We start from the raw sequence: 27,213 nt of genomic DNA, 5'->3' as shown, positions 1-27,213 counted from the left end.
AGGGAACGTATTTAAGTCTAGAAAGGAATCGAACAAACAAGATAAAGCAAAAAGAGAAGGAGCTCATAACATTGTTACAAGCCAAACAAAACATAAGACAATCAGGCAGCTTCAGTGTACGGCATCCTCAGGAATCTTACCTTTAGATATACACAAGTGATAGATTATGATCTGAAGGGGAAACATAAGATAAACAAAATAAAAACAACACAAATAAAATGAGAACGAAAAAGGAAAATACAGAAAAGAAAATAATATTTTGTGTTTAGAAAGGTACCAGGAGCCCAACACAAAAGCCAGAGTAACAGCTTTGGATCTAAAAACATCTCCACAAAACAAAAGACTGCTTTTAAGATCAAAAGGAGCTGTTTTGCAATGACTGAACCCCAAAAGTGATGAATGTGTGCAGAGGCATGCAGCAAGTCTTCTTAAATGAAAAGCTTTGATATGAACTTTTTTTTTAAATTCTCAGTATGTGATTTGCTGTGAAAAGGTCAATAGTTTATTTACTGTTAAAAAAAATGCATTGCGATATTTCTGAACTCTGTTTGGGTCAAGGTTTGTGTTTCTGTAGTTCAGTTGTAGAGCATGACACTGGGAGTTCCAAGCATTTTAGTTTCATTCCCAGAAAACTAAAGAACATCTTGAAATGCGCTTCAATTCAAAAGTTTGGGGTGAGTAAGATTTTTGTTTTGGAAGAAAATAGTACTTCAAATCAGCAATGATGCATTAATAGAGACATTACAAACATGTAAAAAACTTTCCAATCATTAAAGGGCACCTATTTTACCCCTTTTCCAAGATAGGACCTTGGTGTCTCCAGAATGTCTCTGTAAATGTTCAGCTCAAATTACCCATCAGATTATTTATTATGTAATGTAGAATCCCTTTTGATGTCTGAGGACAATGTAGCTGTTTTTGTAGCCTGTGGCTTTAAATCCAAATAAACTGATTCGCCCCGCCCACTATTTCCACATGTGTCAGCTTCTCCTGCTTTACGCCAGATAAACAGCAGTCAGTGATAGAGACAAACACGGATGAAGCTCAAATAAAGTCACTAGTAAAAGGGAAGTTTATTTGATGCATTTGGGAGGGGTCTATTTAAGTCTTTCTGAAACAATGCGGGGAAATCGCACTCCGACGTTCCGTTGCAGTGGGCCTCAAAATAGGAGGTACTTGGATCCTATTTTAGCATCAAATATTTTTGGGGAAAAAAAGAGACTTATTGTCTTTATATCACCCCAATATGACTGTGGACACACTATACCTACACACAGTTCTGTCCTAACAGCTTACAAAAGATGATTATCATCATAGGTGCCCTTTAAAGAATCTGTTTCTATAGAACTATTAAGCAACACAACTGGTTTTACCATTATTATTACCCCCAGTTTGTTTTTAAGTTGTAGTAATATTTATATCACCGAATATTTATTATTAAACTGTGTTTTTCATCAAGTAAATGCAGCCTTAGTAAGCATTAGACACTTTAACAAATACTGAAAAACCCCAAACTTCATTATGGTACTGTATGTATAGATTGAATACAACTGAAGTTGATGAAGTGTTTGCCAAATGCTTAAAAAAAATTGGTGATTGATAGTGAGTGAGTGAGATTGAGCTTTGACACATGCAACTTCAAAAGGTTGTTCACCACAGAAAAAAATCCTCCTCATGTCAACTGAAATATTTTGTTCTTCTCCAGAATACAAATGATACGTTTAAATAAATCTGAGATATTTCTGTGGCTCCATTTAAACTCTCTTTACCCAAAACTCTGGCTTTATATTGTCCTATCAAGGGCATTCTTAATTTATCCTTTTACTAAAATAAAGATCTGTACTAACTGTGCATGTGAAAAACCTGCTTAAGCTTCAGACCAAAACGCAGCTCACTGACAGTCATTATCTGACGTTTTCTATCGTTTCAAGATGGCTTTTTAATTTGAAAGAAAAGCAAGCAGGCATTTTTAAACATTTACATTTTACTCATATGATTACCTTATAAATACAGTAAAAACTGAGAAATAGATAAGTTGATTAATTTGGTTTGATAAAGTGATTCAGCTTATATTTTTTTACATTATTAAACATTTTAAAGACAAGTTAAAAGTAGCTTCAATGTACTTAATAACACTTTATAGAGGGAACTGATTAAAATAATCTTTGTAAAAATTTCTAGAGTGTTAATGGGGTTTATTACAAGACATTTAAACCTTTATGACCTAAAAACAAATTATATTGTAATCAGTTTCAATGAAGTTTCCATATATGGTTCTTCGCTTAATTCCAGGTTAATGACAAATCCATGTAACAAATGGCAGCTTTAAAATGAGTTTCTTAATTTTTCAGGAGATATACAGTGGAAGTCAAAAGTAGAGGTCTGTGTGGGGACTGTTGTTATAATCTAGCTCCTGCAAGGTTTTATTCCGCACCCAATCACTCCCGCTGTATATTCAGTCTTTGTTCACCAGCTGCTCCCTTAGAATAATTTTCTACCCGACCATTCCTGCTGAATTTAATTTAGATCTTATTTCCAAAATCTCACATTCACTTTGTTCTGCAGGGTAAAGCCCGTTCTGAGGACCGTTAGGCAGATGAGTGAGTACAGACTGTATGAATAAAAGGCACGTGCAGAAAGCACAGGTCCATGTGTTTATCATGTGTAACAGTCGTGGGCACTGACTATACTAGTGCTCAATAAGAAATAACGTCGGTACTCGTGAACGCTATATTGTTAGACAACTAACAATAGTTAGATTCAAATTACACCAGAGTTGCCGACCGCTACCGCTTTTCATTCGGATATTAATTTTTCCAATGATGTTTAACAGAGCAAGGAATTTTTCACAGTATTTCCTATAATAATTTTTCTTCTGGAAAAAATCTTATTTGTTTTATTTCGGCTAGAATAAAAGCAGTTTTTAATTTTTAAAAGCATTTTAAGCTCAGTATTATTAGCCCTCTTAAGCAATATAATTTTTGATTGTCAACAAAACAAACCAACATTATACAATGATTATGTCTACCCTAACCTGCCTAATTAAGCCTTTAAATTCTACTTTAAGCTGAATACTAGTATCTTGAAAAATATCTAGTCAAATATTATGTACTGTCTTCATGGCAAAGATAAAAGTTTAAATTGAAAACAGAAATGAGTTATTAAAACTATTATGCTTTAAAATGTGTTGAAAAAAAATCTTCTTTCCGTTAAACAGGAACTGGGGGAAAGATATGAAAGAGAGATTATAATTCTGTACATTACTGTATGACATACTCATGCAGAAATACCTGAAATATAGATGTGGTCTGACTTTGGTCAATAGCAAAACGTAAAATGCATAAATGCAAAGTTTAGTTGTGTTCAAATTATTTCATACACTTTATTTTTTGCAATTTTTCATCCATATTTTTAACTTTGCAACAGTATATATATATATATATATATATATATATATATATATATATATATATATATATATATATATAAACATACAGTGCTCAGCAATATATAAGTACACCCTCACAAATCTATATTTTAAATTCATATTTTTAATAAGAAGCTATACAATATATTATATTTATATTATATATTATTATATTTGTACAATAGATTAGTCAGTACTGAAGCGTAATCTGGAGCTTATCTAACAAAATAACTTACGATAACGGTACAGCCAAATTCATGTTATAGAAACATATTAAACACAAATAAAAAAAGAAGAAAAATCAAGAGAAACAAAATAATTGAACAATTGAATTGAAATTTTGTAGGTTGAAAATTTGTAATATTTTGCTTGAATTTAATTGTATTGTGTTTAAATTTCTGAGTATGTTTGGTGACTAAAATATATGTTAATAAATATTATATTAATAAATCTGTTTTGTTTAAATGCACCAAAATATATTGCCTATATTTACTAAGAAATGGATACAAATATTCATTTTCTAAACTAGGTGTACTCAATTATGCTAAGCACTATATATATATACTAATAATTCAGGAGTGCTAATAATTCTGTCTTCAACTGTATCTCAATTAGTGTTCTGAAGATCAATTAATTTCTCATTAGTTTGCAAAGACATGAGGATGATTTTGGTGTGAACAAACCCTTTAGGGTCAGAGAGTCTGTAACTTGATGTAATTGTGAATGGTGAGCAGTGCACATTGACAGATCACATGATCATTTCATTCATTAATTCAACAATCGCCCACCTGCTTCAGACGGAAGATAGTGGAAAGGCGCAGGACAAAAGACACGAGCGGCGTAGTCCTCAAATGTCGTGGGCTCCAAGTGATGTTGGACTATCGTCTCCAGATATCTGGCCCTCTCTTCATAGCTGACAGATGCGAGTTAAAGTCAAACAAACATGGTGCATCGATTTCAAAACAGCAACACAAACACATCAATACAGCGTGGTCAAACAGTTAGCCAGGATGCCATGGGTTAACAATTCTCCCATTGCTCTGTAAACCGCATTACAAAGCTGTCATTGCTTTACGAATGGTGACACTGGGTATCAATTGACATCTTACTGTCTGTGTTATTCGGTTAAGAAAAATGATGGTATTGGGCAAATGGAAGGGATTGGATTATGTCTCTGTGTATGGGTTTAAAAACGGAGGGATTCTGTTAATGGGGAACGATTTGATTAAGTAGTTCGCTGGCATATGGTCTTCGTTGCATTCATAACTCTGTAAACCAAGAGCGCATGAGTTCGGATGACACTGAATGTTGCGTCACTGGAGAAATGAAGTAGGGCTGCACAATATATAGTTTCAGCATCGATATTGCAATGTGATCATTCGCAATGGTCACATCACAGCATATGCAATGTTGGGTTTGTATTTGTTTGTTTTTGATGCCTGTGGTTGTATAATGACTTTAAAATTGTACAAGGAATTGTATTTTTTTTGTATTTTTATCATTTAATTACTGTACTTGACGGGGAGATTTAACCAATAAGCAAGGTAAACGACCCCAATAAATATCCAGAAGTATAAATGACATGTTTCTGCTATATTCATTTTTCCATGGTGGGGCGCCATACCAAAATTCATTCCTGCCATGATGAATTGGATCCAGAAAAAAATTTCCAACTCAACGGCACCTGAAGAAATATGGTTTCTGAGAAAAAAAGATGACTTGTTGAATACATATTTATCCCACTGTAAGTGCACTTTAAAAACCTGGCTAGTTTTCATTGTTAGTCCCTTTTGCCAGATGTTAAAGGCCTTTGCCAATAAAAACAAATTTAAACTACAAACAAAACTCAAAAGGAAGAAGAAAAAAAAAAACAACCACAACAACAACCGTTAATAAAAAGATCCTGAAGGTCTACACCCCTTCCAGGAGCCTCTAGTGGGGGAGTGAGCACCTATCGCAGAGAGGCTATAAGTCACTTTCCAAAACCTTTTCATTCAATGTTCCCTGCTGGTGGAATGATCTTCCCATTAGCACACGGACTACGAATTCACTGATATCCTTCAAATGACAACTAAAAACCCATCTCTTCTGAGAGCCCCTCAACCACGATGAAAAAACTAAGACCACCTGTAGAAGCACTTTTTTCCCTCTCTCTCTCTCTCTAAAAACATTAAAAAAAAAAAAAACTTATTCTAGCGCTAAATTCTCTGAGCACAAACAAGTTATTTGGTATAACTAACACTTATGTGTATTGCCTCTTCTAATTGAATCGCCTCAATTGTAAGTCACTTTGGACAAAAGTGTCAGCTAAATGACTAAATGTAAAGAGAAGTGTGGAATGTTATATACTTTACACACTCAACGACCACAGTTTTGCTCAAGTAACAGAAGAGGTGGAGCTACTTTATTTATTTTCAATTCTGAAAGCAAAAATTCTCCTACTAGAGTGATTATGCCACTTGGGACGCAGTGTACTGTACATGCTCATTTTCAATAACCAATTCCATGGAATTTTTTTCAGGGTTTCTACAGGTTTCTTTAAGTCAAATTTAAGACTTTTTAAGACCATTTTAAGACCATAATGAATGCAATTTAGACAAGTGATCAATGACTTACACAAGCCTAAACGCTTTTTTTATTTTTTTATGCATTTTTTTTAGGCTAAAAGATTTTTTTTATGGCCCAGTTAAAATCTGTTATTGTAAGGAAGATAATAAAAGCACACTAATAAGTAAACAGAGTAAATAAATAAACCTTAAATACTAAAATGTTTATTGAAATATATTGTTAGCAATTGGATGGGTGTTGGCCTGATTGGGTACAGCTTTGCATGGACATAGGAAAATTAGGACCCGTTTAAAATTATTTAAGATCTACAACACAACATTTCAGTGGATTTAAGGTTTTTGAAATGTAAGACATTTTAAAACTTTTTAAGTCCCTGCATATACCCTGTTAATTAGCTAAAGAACCCCATTCAAAAATGTGACTTAAGCACACTATGAAGTTCATGACATTTAAGGGATAGTTCAGTCAAATAAAAAAAAAAGACTTTCAGTCAAGTGGTTCTAAACCTTCATCACATTCGGTATTCTGTTGAACACAAAAGAAGATATTTTGAAGAATGCTGAAAACCTGTAACCACTAGCTTCCATTGTTGGAAAAACAATAACTATGGAAGTCAGTGGTTACAGGTTTTCAGCATTATTCAAAATATCTTCTTTTGTGTTTAATTCAACATGTTTTAGTGAAGGGCGAGTAAATGATGACAGATTTTTGTTTCCCAGAAATTAATTTAAAAAAATTATACTTTTTTGGCACCACTATGAAAACTGCCACATTTTTGTCCTTTGGTGTAACACCCCTATTTATAAAAACGTCCAACAAGTCTGACAAATATTCAGTTAAGAAATATAATGGTATTAAGTAAATGGAAGATGTATCTCTGTATGGTTTAATACAGAGATTTGATTAATGGGGAAGACTTTGACTAATTGGTTTGCTAGCATATGGTCTTTGCTGCATTCATAACTTTACCCTAACTCAGTATAATATACCAATAACATACCCATAAACTAACTCTAACCCGGTAAACTAAGAGCGCACACTCAGATAATGACGGATGTTGCATCACGCAAGAAAATAAAACATATAAGACCAAAAGACGAAAACATTCGCTGGGATGAGGATATTCTCAGCTCTTGTTTTTTTTTTGGGTGGGGGGGGTGTTTCTGCCGGTGAAGTGGCACACATACAGAGCGTCTCCAGCAGAAAACGCAACACTCACGCAGATCTGTCGTTTGCCTTTTCCTCTCTCCAGCAGACATGTTTCCTGCGGACGGGCCCCAGCAAACCCTGGAGCGAGCGGGTGCGATGCTCCCGCTGAGGAGAAGAGAAAGCAGCCAGCCAAAGTGTCTGTGGGTGCGACGTAATTAGACACATGCAAGCAGTACAAGCATAAGCAGAACGTGATGGAGCCGCTGATGGTCTTGACAGCCGTGTTAACAGAGCTCAGAATAGCACTCGTATTGACTGACTGAAGCATTCAGTCATGGCTGCTATGCAGTACATTTATCGAAAGCTTCTGACTGTAGACTTCATCTGTTCTGAACATATTATTGAGAGTAAGAGCATCATTATTAAAAAAACAACAGTCAAGAACAAAATTATTCACACCCTAGCAAATTTTTACTTGTACAAATGTAAATAAAAGCTTTTTTTCCCACTATGACGACTTTTTTTTCCTGTTCAGAATTTAAATGAGGATCTAACTGTCATTTATAAGGAATTTATAAAGCCTAAATAGCCCTCACTTTAGATTAGGTCACAAAACTATTAGTAAATGCCTGAATAATAAGAATTATAAAAGTTAATTTGAAATAGTTTATTAATCATTTACTAACTCATGCTGAATGATCTTAAAAACAATAAACTATGCTTAAATAACTGGTTTGTAAATAATGCAATACTTAACTTATTAATGAAAAATAAATCATTAAAGTATAAAAGTACAATTATAAGGCACATTATAAATGTGTTTATAAGTCAAGAATAGAGAATTTGTAGCTGCAGTTATAAACAGCTTACTAACGTTTATTAATGTAGAGTTATTGCTTAACAGATAATGAGTAACTATTTACTAATGCTTTATAAATGGTTCATAGTGTGTAGTTATTATAAAATGTGGCCACTTAAACTTAATTTTGTGAGAATTTGCCACAGGGTATGAATACTTTCTGGGCTTGACTGTATATTTGGACCATTTTGAGGGATGCAAACGATAACAATGGTCCTAACGAATGTCCTGTTTTACATTTTTAATTTTCAAGGACTGTTGTGTACACCATTCACTTTAAAATTCACTTTAATGTATGATAGGACTAAAAAGTGGTCATAAACAAATATTCCTCAATTCAAATGAGTTGCGGCTTTGAACCGGAAACAGTATTCCACTTGTCACGACTTAACAAGCGAATTGTAGTACTTGATTTGTGTTTTCATTTTGTTATCAAGAAGACATGGCTTATTTGCATCTTTAGGTATTTCAAATTTCTCTTCTCAAACTCTGCTAAACAAAGTATGAAATAGAACTGAGTATATCAGAGCCTATAGTCAAAAGGTTTCACCAAATCAAACTGAAGACTTTTTAGGACCATTATGAGGCAAATTTTAGATTTATACAGGGCTAAATGCTTACAATTTTTTTCTAATGGCCACTGGAAAAGATGTTAACTTGCCTCATTTAAACGGCCAGTGCGCCCAACATGCGGTTAAATTAGTTATATCTTAACTACATACTTCAAATGCGTCAAAACAAGCAAAATTTAGTTGAAATATTTACAAAGCTATGATAAACTAAATTCATGCACAACAGTCTGTCTAAAATACATGGAGAAGTTTTCAACAAAAGTTATTGTCAGGAAGATAAAACACTCTATTTTAGGTAAATAGAGTTAAATATGTAACTAATAAGTTATTAGTTTTATTGAGATGGATTATTGGTGATTGGTCCGCCAGATTGGGTAACTTTACACTATATGACAAAAGTCTTGTCGCCTATCCCAGTTTTAGGAACAACATATAATAACTTGACTTCTAGTTGATGATTTGGTATCAGAAGAGGCTTATATGAAAGGCAAAGGCCTCCAGATTACGCATATTTCAACAATTTAAAATAACCTATTAAAATAAAACAAATTACTAATCAATAAAGTTATCTGGAATGACAAAGAAGGGTTTCTTGCGGGACTCCCAGAGTTCATCAAGATTCTTTAGAATTATCTTTAATGCGTCCTCCATCTTACCCCAGACATGCTCAATGATGCTCATTGTCTGGTGACTGGGCTGGCCAATCCTGGAGCTCCTTGACCGTCTTTGAACTTTCATGTGGAGGCTGAAGTATGAGGAGGAGCGCTATCCTGCTGAAGAATTTGCCCTCTCCTGTGGTTTGTAATGTAATGGGCAGCACAAATGTCTTGACACCTCAGGCTGTTCATGTTGTCATCCAGATCTCTCGCACGCCCCATACTGAATGTAACCCCAAACCATGATTTCTCCTTTACCAAACTTGACTGATTTCTGTGTGAATCTTGGGTCCATGCAGGTTCCAATAGGTCTTTAGCAGTATTTGAGATGATGGGATACAGTTCAGCACTTTTCCAAATGATCAACGAGATGTCAAGTTATTTTTTGTTGCTCTTACAACTGGGATCACTGACAAGACTTTTGTCAGGCAATGAAAATAGACAGAGGAACATTACCTACAACAAAAGACCTACAACACAAAACTTGAGTGAATTTAAGACCTTTTAAGCCTAATATTTTGCTTTTGAACACCCTGATTCAGGATCTGGGTCTTAGGGTTTATTATTGACCTGTGTCTTTCTGAAGTTCTAGTCCACTGCTCCACACACAAGGCCAGAATAAAGAGCAATGTGGACCAGAGTTTATATGCTGGTAGTCCATCCACAAGCGGGCAACCATTGGAAACAGCGAGAGCAAATGGTGAGCAGCACCGCTGTGCGTCTTAATAGTCCTCTCAGAGCCGCCCAACATGCGGTCACCATCCTGAACCTGAGATGAGCCGCTAATGCCACCCTGTCACCAAGACAACAAATCCTCTCCGCTGTTGACTTCAGATGCTCTTTGTGTGTCACAAAGACAGAGGTAAAGGGAAAAACAGTTCTCCTTTTTTCCCTCCGCTCTCTTTTTTGCACCATGTATTCACCCAAATAACCCGGGCCTTGCATCCACTGTAATTGAATTTTTGATGGGTGGTGTGTTTTTTTATGACGGCTTGTTAAAAAGGAGAAAGTCCTTTTAAGAGAGTGCGTGCCGGGTTCTTGCGCCCTCTCTAGCATCACATGCTCCAAGAGGAGAGGAGGATAAAAAAGAGCCTTTTGTGCATTACCAGAAACTCATTTTCCCTGTGGATGAAAGGCAGAAGGGGGGAAAAAATACTCCTGGCCTCTTCCCCCCCTCCTACGGAGCTTTTCATTGTCACCGCGCTGAACTCCCGGGTTCTGGAAGGAAAGAGAGAAATTGCCACTGAAGAGACAGCAAAAGTGAGCTTGTTAGCACATTAGGAGTGAAGGGCTCGTGGTGGGCTCCAGGAACAGTCCCCGGTGGTGTGTTAATTCAGCACTCCGAACATGCTGGTGCTGATAGCCTCCAAATTGATCACTCCTGCTACCCCCGATTTGATTCCCTCCCCCTCTCAGAGCCGGAGGCAGTGCTGGAGAACTGAAGCACAGCTCTCCAAAGGAGGAGAAGCTTTTCGCGAAGTCAAAGTCATGTCAGTCACCTCGACCCCCCACACAACTCCTCTCTGAAAACATGCTGTCTGGCGAATACATCTGGGTAGACCACTAGAACTATTGGGACACTATATCAGAACTGTGGCACCAGAGCACAATCACCTCTGAGAATATTTATTTATTTATAATTGGCTCACTTGTGAAGTATGATCATTTAAATAATCTGAATTCGAAAGTAATGTGATACATGACATCGACCAATAGCAAAAACAACACACTATACAAGATAAAATTACTTTTATGACGTTTTATGATTATCTCAACACCCATTATCATTCATTCATTCATTTTCCTTCGCCTAAGTGCCTTATTTGTCAAAGATCGCCACAGCTGAATGAACTGCCAACTATTCCAGCATATGTTCTACGCAGCGGATGCCCTTCCAGCCACAACCCATTACTGGAAACTCACACATTAAGTCCTGGTTCATACAATTCACTTATAGGGCATGTCAAGATGCTCAAGGATTGGCCAGCCCAGTCATCAGAAATTAACATTATTGAGCATGTCTGGGGTAAGATGACGGAGGAGGCATTAAAGATGAATTAAAAAAATCTTGATAAACTCTGGGAGTCCAGTGAGAACTCTTTCTTTGCCATTTCAGATGACTTTATTAATAACTTATTTGAGTAACTGCAGAGATGAAGTTGTCCAAGCATATTTTTTTTTCCCACTGCACCATGACTCGATATTCTATACTGTACATTATTTCTGTTAAGTGACTAGACTTTTGTCTAAGCAAAGTCAGACCTTACTGTCCTAATTAAATAATAAAAAAATCAAGGCATGATCATATTTTATTTTGGTAAAATAAGCGTAATCTATTGGCCTTTGCCTATAGTATAAGCCACTTCCGATACCAAATGATGTCAAGTTATTATATGTTCTTCCTAAAACTTGGATAGGCGACAAGACTTTTGTCAAATAGTGTAAAGTTACACAATTGGACCGACCAATCACCAATAATCCATCTCAATAAAACTATTAACAAAAGTTACATATTTAATTCCTATTTACCTAAAATAGAGTGCATTTACCTTCCTTACAATAATTTTTATTTAAAAGTTCTTCATGCGTTTTAGACAGACTGTTGTGCATAAATTTAGTTTATTATAGTTTTGTAAATATTTAAACTAGATTTTGCTTGTTTTGACACATTTAACATAAGTGGTTAGAATATAACTAAAATAAAGTTGTTTCGATGAGGCAAGTTAAAATCTTTTTCATTCGCCCAACAATGCCATTAAAAAAATATCCATAGTGTTTAGCCCCGTATAAGTCTTAAAAATATCTTAAAAAGTCTTAAATTTGACTTGGTGAAACCCTGCTCACATAGGCCCTAATATCCTCAGAGTGAACTTCTTTTCCATTCTTTCTTAAGTAAAGTTTGAGAAGAACAATTTAAAATACCTACTGATGTATATTCGCCATAACTTCTTAATAATGGAGATTCGAGAAAACTTTTCATAATAGAGAGGTTGTCATGCAGTTTTTGGACTTTGTGGGAAACCGAAGTATTCGGAGGAAACCCACGCAAACACAGGGAGAACATGCAAACTCCACACAGAAATACCAACTGGCCCAGCCAGGGCTCAAACCAGCGACCTTCTTGCTGTGAGGCAACAGTGCTAACCACTGAGCCACCGTGCTGCCACACCCATTATCATTAAAAAAACAAAAAACTAAAATGACGACAACTTCCCATGTCAAATGCTAGCAAATTTGATTCTCACATGACATCAACCAACAGCAAACAACAACAATCTAAACATCTAATAAAAAACAGATGGACAAAACCAATTCCTGACATAAGTTTTACTCATTTTGGTTTCAATCAAATATGCGTCCAATGAGAAATAAAAAATAAAAAATGCAGCTTCTTCTTTTTGGTATAGATATTCATTCATTCCACTTTATTTATAAAGCACTTTACAAATACCGAGCAGCAGACCAAAGTGCTGAACAGTAAATGAAAATTAAAACACTAGCCACACACAACACATAGTATACATCTCAAGTAGTAAAACAACTGCACGCGTAAGGCTTACATATGTACTGTCCAACAGATTTCAGATCAGAAATTATTAATATCTCTGTCTGCAATATAAACAACAAAATTCTCGCCCTAAAAGCCTCAAAAGTACATTTTGTTGTCCTACAGCAGCAATGTCAAACTGTAGAGTGTCCTCTGCCTGTTGCTGTATATAGGTGGAGTAATACACAAGGGTGAAGGGGCGATAGGAGTGCTGTTGCTGGCAGAATATCGCAAGGCTATCAGCCAATCAGAAACAAGCACCAGACAGAACTGTTGTTTAAATATATAATTTACATATATATATATATATATATATATTTACATATAGATGTGTGTGTGTGTGTGTATATATATACATATATAATATATATATATATATATATATATATATATATATATATATATATATATATATATATATATATATATATATATATAAATACAAATTAAGTTAATTCAGCATTCTATTTGCCACCAATTCAACTAAACCTGAATTTAAAAGCCTAATCTGAACAGAGCACAGGTCTTTGCTACAACACATTCACTGCACCAAACAGATGTTTGAGTGAATCTTAAAATACAGTGAGAACACAAACAAAAGCAGGCCATCTCCAAGGACATTTGTGCTTGAAAACATCAGCAGTGCAACTTGGGACAATCAAATGTGTGACAGGATAAGGGTGACACTCGGCCAATATCTCCACTATCACAGCTATTCCCTGCTCTTTCCTTGCAAATTAACACGGCACAGTATCTGACGAGAGCATAGAGAACACTGTCCCAAATCTCACACACTCCTCGTTTTAATTACACACATGATCAGTCATTTTCTCCACATGGTGTGGTTGTTATTATCTGCGCTGAGAATTCCTCTGTAGGACATTATTGGCGCCTTTCAAAAGGAAGCCAGAGTGGGATCCGCAGTCCCGCAGAGAGAGCCACTGTCCGGCTGCCGAACGGCTCTCGTATCCTCACACACAGCCCGGTGGGACGCGCACGGAGGAGTCTGCTCAAGCAAACCACAAACCGCAGAGTCTCCACAGGTGCTTTTGTCAGGACATGTCTGTCAAACCCTGTGAGAAATCACTTAGCCCAGATCCAGCGCACAGTCGCCCTGCTTTAACAGAGACTTTCCAAGACTGTGCAGCAAACTAACTCTTTCCAGGGCTGGCCGGTGTGTGTTTATTAGTGATGGGCCGTTATAAAAATAATAATAACATACTGCTTTATCTGAAAAACAATGCTTAAGTCAGATGTTCTGCTTTGAAAATGCAAGTTAGTCTTTGTTTTGGTTATTTGGTCCTATCTAATGCCACTTTAGCCAATTATATTTCAGCACCCCAAGTTGCCTTGTTGGAAAACAGTGTATGTCATTCACTCATTCAGAAAGTATTCAAAGTAGGCATCCATGACTGAAATGTGACCTCTGGGGAACGGTAGTAGACTCTAAAATGAGATGCAGATTCAGAGTTCCACATGAGGTTATTAGTTAGCAAATAATATAAATATTACGAATGTAAACATTAGGTGAGCAGGTTACATTGACATCACATGTCCTGACAACCCACTACATGATTAGATTTGCAGTGATAAGCAACTTGGCTGTTTCCACCAGACAAAACATGATAGAAATGTAAATACAGCCACTTAATAGCACAGAATAGTGCACTTACTGCACTTAAACAAAATGGTAAGGTTTAAAACCCAATTAATGTATTTAAACCTCTTTAACATTATTAAATGTACATGCAAAACCACTTATGTGTTGGCTTGCACTGAGTCACTGTTCTACAGTTAAATACCAAAAGGTTTATTTAATTTTATCTCCCGCTGCTTTCAGTATATGGCAACAAAGGTCATGTAAAATGACATTCAAACTTTATTAGCATTTATTTTTTATTTATTTATTTATTATTAGCCGTTTCTAATATATATTAATTTGAGGTGTTGGTTACAAAACAACAATTCCTTTTAATATGCCGTTGCTTTTATTTATAACACGACTCAAATCAGAGGCGATGCAGTGGCGCAGTGGGTAGTGCTGTCACCTCACAGCAAGGAGGTGTTAGGTCGCTGGTTCGAGCCTCGTCTCAGTTGGTGTTTCTGTGTGGAGTTTGCATGTTCTTGCTGCATTTGCGTGGGTTTCCTCTGGGTGCTCCGGTTTATCACAGTCCAAAGACATGTGGTACAGGTGAATTGGGCAGGCTAAATTGTCCGTAGTGCGTGGGTGTGTGTGAATGAGTATGTGTGGATGTTTCCCAGAGATGGGCTGCAGCTGGAAGGGCATCTGCTGCGTAAAAATGTGCTGGATAAGTTCATTCAGTTCATAAGTTCATAAGTTCAGGCAGTTCATTCTGCTGTGGCGACCCCGAATTAATAAAGGGACTAAGCCGACAAAAATATGAATGAATGAATGAATAAATGAATGAATGAATGAACGACTTAAATCAGCCTTAAATCAACCTTTAGGCTTGATAGTCGGGCACACTCCTGTTGGTGTCATCAATTTGACAACCAGCGCTTGCGTTAGTTCAATCACTGGGTGTCAAACTTAGATACTGCACCTTTAATAATGTGTATAATGTAATTGAGAACACAAAACTAGCATCTGACTTCTGTAAAGAGCATCAACAAACTTGAGAAAACATTATAAATGCAGAAGTATTGTTGCTCCATAAAACCTTTCCTTCATTGCATAACTCAAGCACAGCACTTGCAATCATCCACTATGACACTATTAAGAGATGAAAACCACTGATTTTTGCCTCCAAACACTGATTGTCATTTAAAAAATAAATAAATAAAAATCACCATTATTCCCCAAGTCACAGTACTAAAATCTGCCTGATAATCGTGTAATTCAACCCCCCCCCATCTAATCAGTTCACGCTGAAAAAAAAAGTGAATCAAATATTTGTCAATCAAACCAATTCACAAAATAAGCCTTAAAAATGACAGTCTGTAAGAGTCAGAATCCACCGATACAAACACATCTGCACTGATGCTGGAGAGGGAGAGAGAAAGAGATCATGAAAGTGACAGAGAAAAACATCACACAAATAATCAAATTTGAGGAGTTTTACAGAGTCTAATTACAGAAATCTATGTGTGCCCTGAAGTGCAGGCTAATCGGTTTATTTTTCCATCTGATGCCTGCTGATATCGTGGCCCTAACAGTGATTTTATTAGCGAGGCACGGTGCTGCGGCTGGCTGCCATAGCCCCGTCATTACGGCCAATGTCTCCGTGTGGCACAAGCAGATGAGAGGAGAGATAGCCCAGGCTAATGCACCGTTGCCTGGGGCTCCGAGACACTGATCTGGGCCCGGGCTCCAGCAACACAGCCACTCCTATTAATCTCAGCTCAAACTAAATTGGAGGGCTCGTGAAATACAGCCTCGAGAGCGGCCGGCCCGATTTATCGCCCTGCGTCCTGTCCCCGCGCCCCGGGGGGAAAAGTGATGTGCGTGCTGCCGTTGCAAATGCAACATTTATTTAACATTCATGATGCACAAGTCAGCACTAATGCTATCAGAGTGAGGCGCACATACGCCGAGCTACACGTACGTGGCGGTCCTGATTAGTATGAATGAGTAAAGGTGGGCTTGCCATCTGCCTCCCATGCATGTCTTTTTTTAAACTATAACCTGATTTTGTGGTTCTACGGAGTGCTGAGATTTTTCACCACGGCTTTCAAATGCCATGGCTATTAATTCTTTAAATCGCATTTAGCTTTGCAGAAACGCTCTGAATTGGCACATGAGCTGTTTTATCTTCTTACACGTTTCAGCAGGTTTTGATGCGCCGATAGATAGACGTCCATCCAGTACTGTGGATTATCTATACAGATCGATCAACTGGTTTAAATAAAATCAGATGTGAAGATAATTTTCTTTCCTCCCCTATTTTTTGTAACTTTTCTAGCATCCAGGATTTCCACATTTAAACAAAGGTAGCCTTCATTTCTCCAAAGTCAACACTAGAAAAATCCTAAAATTTATATACAGTAGTCCCTCGCTATAACACGGTTCACCTTTTGTAGTCTCATGGATTTTTGTTTGAGCAATTTAACATGTTTTTTTTTTCTATAGCGAACTGTGTTCAGCATTCTGATTGGCTGTAGACCACTGTCAATCAATCTCCTCCATGCCGTTTCACATGTACAGTGCATTCAGCTTGCCAAACTGACAAATCTTTGATCGCTAGCAGTGTGACTGAAGTGCTGTACTGTATGTTTGCAAGTTTTCTCCCTAACAAACCCCATAATGTCGACAAAACATTTTGCACTGTCAAAGGCACCTGCTGTAGCACCCAAAAGGCTAACAGTCGCACAAAAAGTTGGACTTATGGACATGCTGAAGGAAGGTAGAAGTTAAATGACTTTTTAGACGAGAGAGAAAAGTGTTAAAATGTGAATGCCTGTCTAACAAAAGTATAGAAAGTGTGTAGTGAAGGTTTTTTTTCAGCCTTTAAACATCTATAATAATTGTAAAAATTAAAGCTGACTACTTCACGGATTTCACCTTGTAGGCTATTTTTACAATGTAGCTCCTGTGATTACCGAGGGACCACAGTATATAAAACCCTTCAAGGATATTCCTAAATAGCTATTTGTGTGATTCCTCTTCAGGCTTATTGAGAACAGAGTTTGCAGGAATGTTTTAAGGGTATATCACTCTGAATTCATTTCTTACAATCATTAAAAAGTCGACATTTTCTTGGTTAATTCTAGTCACAATTTAGTATTACATTGCAAAAATGATTTTCTTCCTCAATTTTTTTTTAGTTTTTATAAATATTTAAACCAAATAACATTTTCTGTGGAAACACCTTTTTATTGCTTTCAGAAAAAAAAAAATCATTTAAGTTATGTGAGTTTTGTGTGTGAAACAAACTGCCAAAACTCTGAGTAAGTAAAATAGTTTTATTTCAAATCGAAAATTATTATTATTTTGAAGATTATTTTTAAGGAAAAGTTTTTTTTTTTTTTTTTTAAACGTTTTTTTAACTGCAAAATGCTTCTTCACTTAAGTAATTTTAGATATTTGGACTAGTATAAAGACAAAATCTCTATATGAAAAAAATGTATTTTATCCAGTGTAGATTACCAGTGTCAGGCATTACTGATAACACTTAAAAACTTCTTTAAACTCCTAGACTGAACAAATTTAAACTGAGGAAGGCAGAACTTAAAATTGCAATTGATATTTACAATTAAACTCGGATTCATTTCAAATGAAGAGAATTAGTAAAAATGTAAGTATTAAAGAATAGAAAAGATTAGTAAAGAATTTTTAAGAATTGATGTACACATTTGATTTGAATTTGAACTGCTCGAAGTATAAAGGAAGCGCAATTAAAACACATTAAGTAACTTAAGAAACTATTAAAACTACTGAAGAAGGACAGAGAAAGCAACAATGATAGAAAAACAGAACAATAGATAGAATGGTAGACGTTAACAGACAGAACAATAATCAGAAAAAATGCTATAATGACAGACAAAGACAGATTTATAGACAGACAGATGCACGGATGGATGGATAGATGGATATACAGATAGATTGGATGGATGGTTAGATGGACAGACAGACAGACAGACAGACAGACAGACAGATAGATAGATGGATACATAGATAAATAGATAGATAGACAGAACGATGGATTGATGGATACACAGACAGACAGACAGACAGACAGACAGACAGACAGATAGACAGACAAATAGAGTGATAGATAGACAGATAGATAGACAGATAGATAGATAGATAGATAGATAGATAGATAGATAGATAGACAGACAGACAGACAGACAGACAGACAGACAGACAGACAGACAGACAGACAGACTGGCAGACAGACATATAGACAGACAGGCAGAGACAGACAGACAGACAGGTAGATAGAACGACAGACAGGTAGATAGAAAGATAGAGTGATAGATAGAGTGATAGATAGACTGATAGATAGACAGATAGATAGGTAGATAGATAGATATATAGATAGATAGATAGATAGACAGACAGATAGATAGATAGACAGACAGACAGACATATAGATAGATGGATACATAGATAAATAGATAGATAGACAGAACGATGGATTGATGGATACACAGACAGACAGACAGACAGACAGACAGATAGACAGACAGATAGAGTGATAGATAGACAGATAGATAGACAGATAGATAGATAGATAGATAGATAGATAGATAGATAGATAGATAGACAGACAGACAGACAGACAGACAGACAGACAGACAGACAGACAGACAGACTGGCAGACAGACATATAGACAGACAGGCAGAGACAGACAGACAGACAGGTAGATAGAACGACAGACAGGTAGATAGAAAGATAGAGTGATAGATAGAGTGATAGATAGACAGACAGATAGATAGATAGATATATATATAGATAGATAGACAGACAGACAGACAGACAGACAGACAGACAGACATATAGACAGACAGGCAGAGACAGACAGACAGACAGGTAGATAGAACGACAGACAGATAGAATGACAGATGGACCAAACCACAGTCGAACAGGTAGACAGTTAGAGATGAATGGATGGACAGACGAGTGATTCTCTGCTACACTGACCACAAACTCCTTGTGAGAAGCCTGCAGCGCATCCTAAACACCTCGTAAGAGTCAGACCCACATTCCCTATCGCCATGCACCCCCAGGGAGCCTGTTGTTTACCAATCTATCCCGAGCCGGAGGGGGCCACACAACAACATGTTTTTTTTTTTTTTGGTTAACACACCCTGCACCTCACTCATTCACACACACAGCCTGTGTTTGACTGACTGGAAAAAAAAAGTCTGGAGGATGAAGCTGTCGGTGCTAACAGGTCAAAACAGCAGAGAAGTTTAGTGATTGATAGACATACTAATGCCATCTGAGGTGAACTGTGACGGAAAAAAACCAAACAAAACACTGACATGGACATTGACGGGTGTCGCTTGTACAGTTATGATAATTACTAATGCACAAAATAAAGAGAACGAAAAATGGCGAAAGCAATTAAGCACTGACCCTACGACACCCCCCACCTTAATCTGTTCCACCCCCTTTTTGGCATTGACAGGACAATTAGTGAATAGTGCAACCTTCCATCCCCCTTCACACACACACACACACACACCAGCAATCCACGCTGTTACTAGGACACAATAGGGCCTATTGTGAAGGCTGGCAGTGTGTGGCAGCACTGCCCGTTAGGCGTTTGGCTGTGGCTATGCCGAGTTTGTGTGTGCGCACAGGCCGCTCAAGCATGGGGACAAAAGGGGAAGCGCTGGCCTGCTGCTTCCATCAGCTCGGTTGCCTTTGGAAAAGCCAGAGTCAGAAGGAAGGAGGCTATGACCCAAAGCTCTTCCACTCTCTCCGCTATCACGCCCTGCCATATGCTGACCCCAGCAGCCCGGCACTTATCGCTGCCAATCAGCAGCCAGCGGGCCTGCCCCCGCTGTCACGCCGGAGCTGGCGGAGTCCCACACACACCACTGGACTGGCACGGCCAATGGGGAAGCCGCTTAGCACGTCCCCTCCTCTCCCCTTGCGTCCCAATCGACCACTGACAGATGGAAGATGGCCGTGACTCTTAGACTTGCGTGTGTGTTTTTTTTTCTCACAGAGTCCAAGCCAACAACCTCCCCAACCTCCCTCTGGCCAACTCGCAGCCAGACGGATCAGATAATGTGGGTGCAATCTGGGGGGGGTTGAAGGACCAGATCTAGATCCACTTCATTCCAGGATGCTTTTCAAGGAACCGAGCAGCTGTAGAGATCTGCTAGCCCGGGGGGGGCATGACAGGTCAACTAGCTCCAATCGAAACGGGGTGTTTAAAATGCACACACACTTCCACATATGGCAGCCCAGACTGTAGTAGAACATTTTATCACTCAGACCCAACATGATGCCCTCGGAGACTTAAACTGGCTGGAAGGCCCCCCCTAAAGCTTGGGCTCTTTTTCTTGGACTACTCCCGTGCTATCTGTGGTTTAACCCTGTTATTTTGTTTGCCCAGCATTCATAACACTGACCTACGCCAGCTACCTGCTATTTTTTTTCTCCCTTCTTTCCCTCCAACAGACATTAAGACCAAAGAGAGCCCTTTCTCTCCATTCCAGGCCCTAATTTCACAGTCATGCCGAATGAGGGATCAGTGCACAGGGAGGCAGATGGACGCAGCCCGGGGCCAAGAGAAGGAACTGGAACTTAGAGTCAGACACAAGAGAGGTTGAGGCGTGTTGGCTTACAGAAGAGATGAAGAAAAAAAAAGTGGGAACAGAGAAAGAAAAAAAGTTTGCTAGTATTTTAAAATAAAATAAAAAGAATGGTGTTTTGACATGGCTTGACTGTGGATTCTTAACAAAAGGTCTGTCTTTTTAAAATCTAGATAATTTACTTCACAACACGTGCCTCTGCCCAGCTAAAAAGAGTATGGTTATCATGCGTCAGTCAACTGTGGTGTTAGTTGCTGGTGCACAATTTCTAAATGAGGACCTCTTCATAAGAACAACTCCTGATGTGTATGCAGATCTAATCTAATTGTCTCTGTGTGAAATTAAAGACACTGAACTGAGGCTCAGCATACAATGCTATTCAGGTGGAAGAAAATGAGCTTGATTATACGGATGGAATAAAATGCAATATAAACCTTGATAGCCATTGTATTTTACTCTGGGTGTACTGTAACTACTTCCACTTTTTTTTTTAATTGTAAAAGTGGAAGCAGTTAAAATACACCTGGGATAAAATACAATGTTTACATAAGGTTACACGAATGAACCCAAAAGATGTGGCTGACTAACAATGCATTTATCAAACCAATGACTTGTACGAGTTCATTTTTAGTGCATCAAAAAGCAACCTTTGAGTCATTTGGTTTAATAGGGGAAAGTGCAACGCTCAGTATGGCCACCACAGCGAAGGAAGTCCCACCTTCCAGTCATAATAGCCAAGTCATAATCTTCATAGTCTGGCAGTTCTTTGGGGGAGGGGTCTGTACAGATTCACTTTTCTGTTATTATGGCAATCCCTGTCCGCATTGCTTCTGACCGAAGAAATATCATCACATCACATCCCATCATAAATCGTGAACAGTGTCAAATGGTGAACAAAAATTTATCTGCGGTATTCTCACATTCACTGCTCTTACCCAACTATGATGATTTCCACTGCTGAGAAACCTGGAATAGAGCTAGATATCATAAATTGTAATATCAATTAGAGCTTAAAAACAATGGGACTATTTTTTTCAGCTTTTGTTGATGATTTGAAATTTGTAAATTAAATGATAAGAAAAGGTTAGCAAGCAGTTCATGAGATTTCAGGATTTACCCATTCATTTGGATAGGACTCTCTTGGAAGAACTGCCAGGAGACAATGCTGATATGGCCGCAGAGTGAACAGACTATACTTGGAAAACAAACCACCTCTATTTTGCATTATTAAAGGTCATATTTTGGTTTTGGGGGTCTCCAACAACAGACTGATATGCATGCAATGTCAAAAAACACTTACATTGTCTTGAACTGACACTGTTTCAATTTACATTAATCTTCTATGTGAAGCCGCTTTGACACAATCTACATTAATACTATAGAAATAAAGGTGAATTGAATTGAACAATAATATGCATTTATTTTTACCTAATTATCCTAAGGGCTCCCATATGATTTGTTCAGAAATTAATTTGTTCCCAAACCCCTCCTTTGCTTGAGGCTAATCTGCTGTGATTGGTCCAATGATCCAGTCTGTTGTAATTGCTCGACTGGGTTCAGCGCAAGACAGAGAGAAATGCCTACCATGGTTATGAAGTAGCAGAGAGTATGTGAGAGCCCAATGCAGGAATGCAATAAAGCAATGCAGCTAAACATGAGCATTTTACTCTACTTTTAACCCTAACCCCAAGTAATAACAAAGACACGCATTCAGTATTAATCCACACAGTGGCAAAAGTTGAAGTATTTAGAAAATTGACCGCGCCCCACATGCAAGGAACAGCTGATGGCGGCTATAGTAAAGATAAAAGGCAGAGGATCACGAGTTCAAAAACACATTTAAATCGGTAAAGGAAGAAGCATGTGTCACGTTTTCAACGTGGTTTTAGACGCAATATACAAATAGCCCCATAAATATTTAACCTGAGAGATATGCTACTCCTTCCTTTAATATTAAACGGCAGATGAATCCCACGTTGCAGTGTAGGTTATTGTATCAAAAATCTGAAAAATCACAGGAACACACACAACAATAGGTTGGCTATACTGTGGTACTGCCGAATCACCATCTATCAGTGATCATCATCTTGGTGTCATGATCAGTCCTGTGAACCCCCGCGCTCAACTAGTGTCTGAAGGGAAAGGTACATTCACGTTTTACCGGAACCGGCACTACATATTTGAGGATGAACCGTATCAACGTCGATGCGTTCAAGCAAAAGATTTGAACCCAACATGATTCATTTATTCGACTCAGAGTTGACTATTTCATTAAAGAATCAGTAGATTTAAACAGGTGCACTTTTAGATTTAAATCTCAGCTGGATGTTCTCACCCACTTGTGTTACACACAGCATGGAAGGTTATTTTCAAAAACCCATAATAGGAGCTCTTTAAACCTTATGCGAGGTGTTTCTAATGCTGCGTCTATGGCAGAGGTGCCCAAACTCAGTCCTTGAGGGACGGTGTCCTGCAAAGTTTAGTTACAATCCCAATTAGACATACCTGAACCAGCTAATCAAGCTCTTTCTAGGTATACTAGAAACTTCCAGGCAGGTGTGTTGAAGCAAGTTGGAGTTAAACTATGCAAGACACTGGCCCTCCAGGAACAAGTTTAGACACCCCAGGTCTATGGGCTATGAGACTTTGCTCTCTGACACAATCTACATTGTAAAAAGTGCTATAGAAATAAAGATGAGTTGAATGGAATTACGGCAAAAGTAAGTGGAATTAACTTCTGTGACCTGTACAAGATGTCAAACAGATTAATCGGACAAAATGGCTAGCTCCTAAACCAACAATCTGACCAGCTCTACTCCCCTAACTACTACACTACACAGCCTGTAAGTGATTGATTCGAAGATACCACGACGTTCAAGGGACAATTAGGTTACATCACTTTCCCTCTCTCCCCAATGACTGCATGCGGTGGCACCATCAACAGGTAAGCAGGAGAGACTGTGACTTCCTTCCTCGCATCCCCGGGGTCCTCTCGGTCTCACGGCCCGTTTTCGGCATCGGAGAGCAGCTCGTCTGGCACATAGATCTTCTAATCACAACCAGCCTGCCATCCATCCATCCCTCACAGTCATCAATTATTCGCACAGGACAGAAAGAAAAGGAGGTGCGAGGAGGGAGCTCAAAGAAAAACGAGAGAGAGAAAGAGTACAGAAAAAAGGGAGGGGATAGTTTCAAAATAAAGGGAATGGGACTGAAAGAAAAACAGAGAAAAGAGAAAGAGAAAAGGTTTGGAGAGACATCCGTCGATAATGACAGATTACTGTAATTCAGGCTGTCAGGAGCATCGACCTGTGCGGCTCACGCCAATCAATAGCTCAGTCCACTATCGAGCTCCGCGCAGGCACACAGATGGGCGAGATTGCTGCGAGCGAAAGACTCAAGCTGAGCCAAACAATCTCTCTGGCTTGGAGGACATGGCAGATGAGAATCGCTTTCCCCCCTTTTTCTCTCGCTCTCATCGTCATCTACCCTCCTCTTCGCCTTCGCTTTGTTTTCTGAAAGTAGCATCTCTTTTAGGAGAAAAAAAAAGAGTGCTCTTAAAGAAAGGTTAAAGGTCTTTGGTGCCAACGAGGCCGAGATGCTTGGATGCTTGATCTGGAGTGAGGGCTCCAGATCATTTTGGAAGGGCACTTTCTTTCAAAGACTAAAAAGGGGATTTGCACTGCACAGGTTGAGCCCTATGTGTGCACTTGCCTGCTTGTGCTTAAGTGCACCGACATATAGCACCATTGTGACCATATTTTGCTACTCCTTTGGCATCTCTGTCCTAGACTTTTAGACCTAAATAATGTTGGTGAGCACAAATCTTGATTTTAATAAAATGCACATAAATCAACCACTTCTAAAAAGAAAAAAGAGACTCTTTAATATAAATAAATAAAACTATTTTCAAAATTTAAGACTTTTTAAGACCATTATAAATGCAATTGTAGACCTACACAGGGCTAAACATTAATGATTTTTTTTTTGTAATAGCCTGGTTAGGTCAATGGAATTGTATAATTTTTTGCTTGCCACAAAAACAAATTTAATTATTTCTTAGCAACATATTTTAATGTTTTAAAAAATTATTACAATTTTTAAAATTGTTATTAAATGACAAGTTTAACACTAAAATTTTATAATTAAATTTTTTCATACATTTTCCTTCAGGTTAGTCTCTTATTTATCAGGGGTCGCTACAGCGGAATGAACCGCCAAATATTCCAGCATATGTTTTACGCAGAGAATGCTCTTTCAGCCACAATTCAGTACTGGGAAACACTTACTCTATCAAACATTCTCATTCTCATTCTCTCTCACACGCACGCACGCATGCACGCACACACTATGGCCAACAGTTTATTCAATTCATCTATAGAACATGTCTTTGGACTGTGGGGGAAACTGAAGCACCCGGAGGAAACCCACGCAAACACAAGGAGAACATGCAAACTCCACAGAGAAATGCCAACTGATGCAGCCGGGAAACCAGCGACCTTCTTGCTATGCCACCAAAAGTATATTTATTATGGAGACAGTTACATGCATAATCAAAGATATATATTTGTTGGCTTTTGGTCCAAATTGATTGAGTATAACTCCTATTCAACCTAATGTGTTTCTGCTATAAAAGCTTAAGCTTCCTGCCTATTTTTAAATATTATGTCCACTCTGACTTACTTCTGTAAATAGTTTTTTGCAGTAAATGGAAGATAATGATAATTAAGATAATAAGATCATTATAATCTAATGAGAATTAGTTGACTTGAAAATGCAAATGTAACTTAAATTCAACAAACAAACCATCAAAATAAAGTGTGACCTAATTAGGGAATTTAGTTTGAAGAAATTGCAGTAAAAATGTCTAACAGCTATTGTAAATTGCATCTCTTTGTATTGAAAAATCATTGACCAAATGCTTTAATATTTAATATATAAAAAAGGTTGTTGGTTGTTAAGATTGTTGGTGATTGGATGAATGTCGGCCCGATTGGGTAGTTTACTTGGACACAGGGAAAGTTGAGACCTGTTCAATATGATATGAGAGCTACAATTCAATATTTCAGTGAATTTAAGACTTTTTAATGCCTAAAATTTAGTTTTTGAAACTGAAGACATTTTAAGACCCTGCAGACCCTGATAAAAAAGAACTAGAGATTGGTCAAAACAAAAGCAAGGTGGCATGAAATACAGACCAATCTAATGTGAGAAATGGCACTTTATGTATTCCATCAGCTGCCTAAACTAGTTTCATAGTAGCATTTGACATTTCCACACTTCAAACCTGAAACTATTTCATTACAAATAAAACAGAGCAGTTTTATGCTGCATTGGAGCAAAATGAACACACAACTCTGCCCAATCATCTTTGAAAACTCTAAATTGTCTACATAATTTTTTCTTTTCTGAAAACTGTCATCCACACCCTTTCAAAAACTCCGTGTTGGTCAGTATCTGCCAATTATGTCATGCACTGAGTGGATATCTTGACAAAATATATATTAAATATCTCCGGACTTTGACAAGCCCTGGCATATACAGTACAGTGGCTGGCTGCTTTTCTTTAGCAAAACTGTTTACGGACACAACAGCTTGAAAGATTTTTATAGAAGAATGGTTGGTTGGTTTCTAATAAAAGTTCAATTCCAGACTGTCTGGCTTGTTTTTTTTTTCAATCTTTTAGCACTCTTTCCTTTTCAAAATGCTACTTTGAGTTCATTTCTGGTCTATAGATATAGTTCAGGTACATCCTCTCACATGAATTTGTGAATTTCACCAGATCACTCACACAGAAAAGCAAAAGCACATTCAGTTATGTCATCATAAGTCACGTGATTTGACATGTTCTTTATGAGTAGTACAAATGGTGCAAGATGTGTTGCAAGTTGAGGTTTATACTTTTCACAAGCCTAACCCTAATTCCTAAGCAATACTCTTAGGATGCGTCACTACTTTCAAGTCATCAAAATAATAATTTGTCTCCATTTTGTTACAAGTAATACTGGAATCTTTTTTCCAAGTCAACAAAATAATCCAGAATAATCCTGTTTTTAGCTTCGGTGTAAACAAAAGTTTTTAAAACAACAAATTAGCACAATTTCAGAATAATTACATGATACTAATAATTGAGAGTAATGAGTCAGAAGAACACAAGAATAAATGTTTTCATATATTAAGTACAATACAGCTACTTTAG

General features: G+C 37.6%; 1 protein-coding gene across 12 annotated transcripts in view; it reads right to left on the bottom strand.

The window, feature by feature from the left end:
• Positions 1 to 27,213, bottom strand: part of ralgapa1 (Ral GTPase activating protein catalytic subunit alpha 1) — a 156,473-nt gene that overhangs the window by 8,366 nt on the left and 120,894 nt on the right. For 7 of the 12 annotated variants that reach the window (XM_073928226.1, XM_073928224.1, XM_021467317.3 and 4 more), the window contains 2 exons: positions 4,216 to 4,340; positions 141 to 171 (listed from right to left, as the gene is read on the bottom strand). In XM_073928226.1, the coding sequence (XP_073784327.1) occupies positions 143 to 171; positions 4,216 to 4,340 (154 nt within the window). In that variant the 3' untranslated portion in view covers positions 141 to 142. The remainder of the gene's footprint in view (positions 1 to 140; positions 172 to 4,215; positions 4,341 to 27,213) is intronic. The other 5 variants (XM_073928219.1, XM_073928222.1, XM_021467316.3 and 2 more) reach the window with 1 other exon arrangement.

This window comes from Danio rerio, chromosome 17 (genome assembly GCF_049306965.1).
Source record: "Danio rerio strain Tuebingen ecotype United States chromosome 17, GRCz12tu, whole genome shotgun sequence".
Lineage (NCBI taxonomy): Eukaryota > Metazoa > Chordata > Actinopteri > Cypriniformes > Danionidae > Danio > Danio rerio.
The sequence above is the reverse complement of the archived record's forward strand: the minus strand, read 5'-3'. Positions and strand labels throughout refer to the sequence as shown.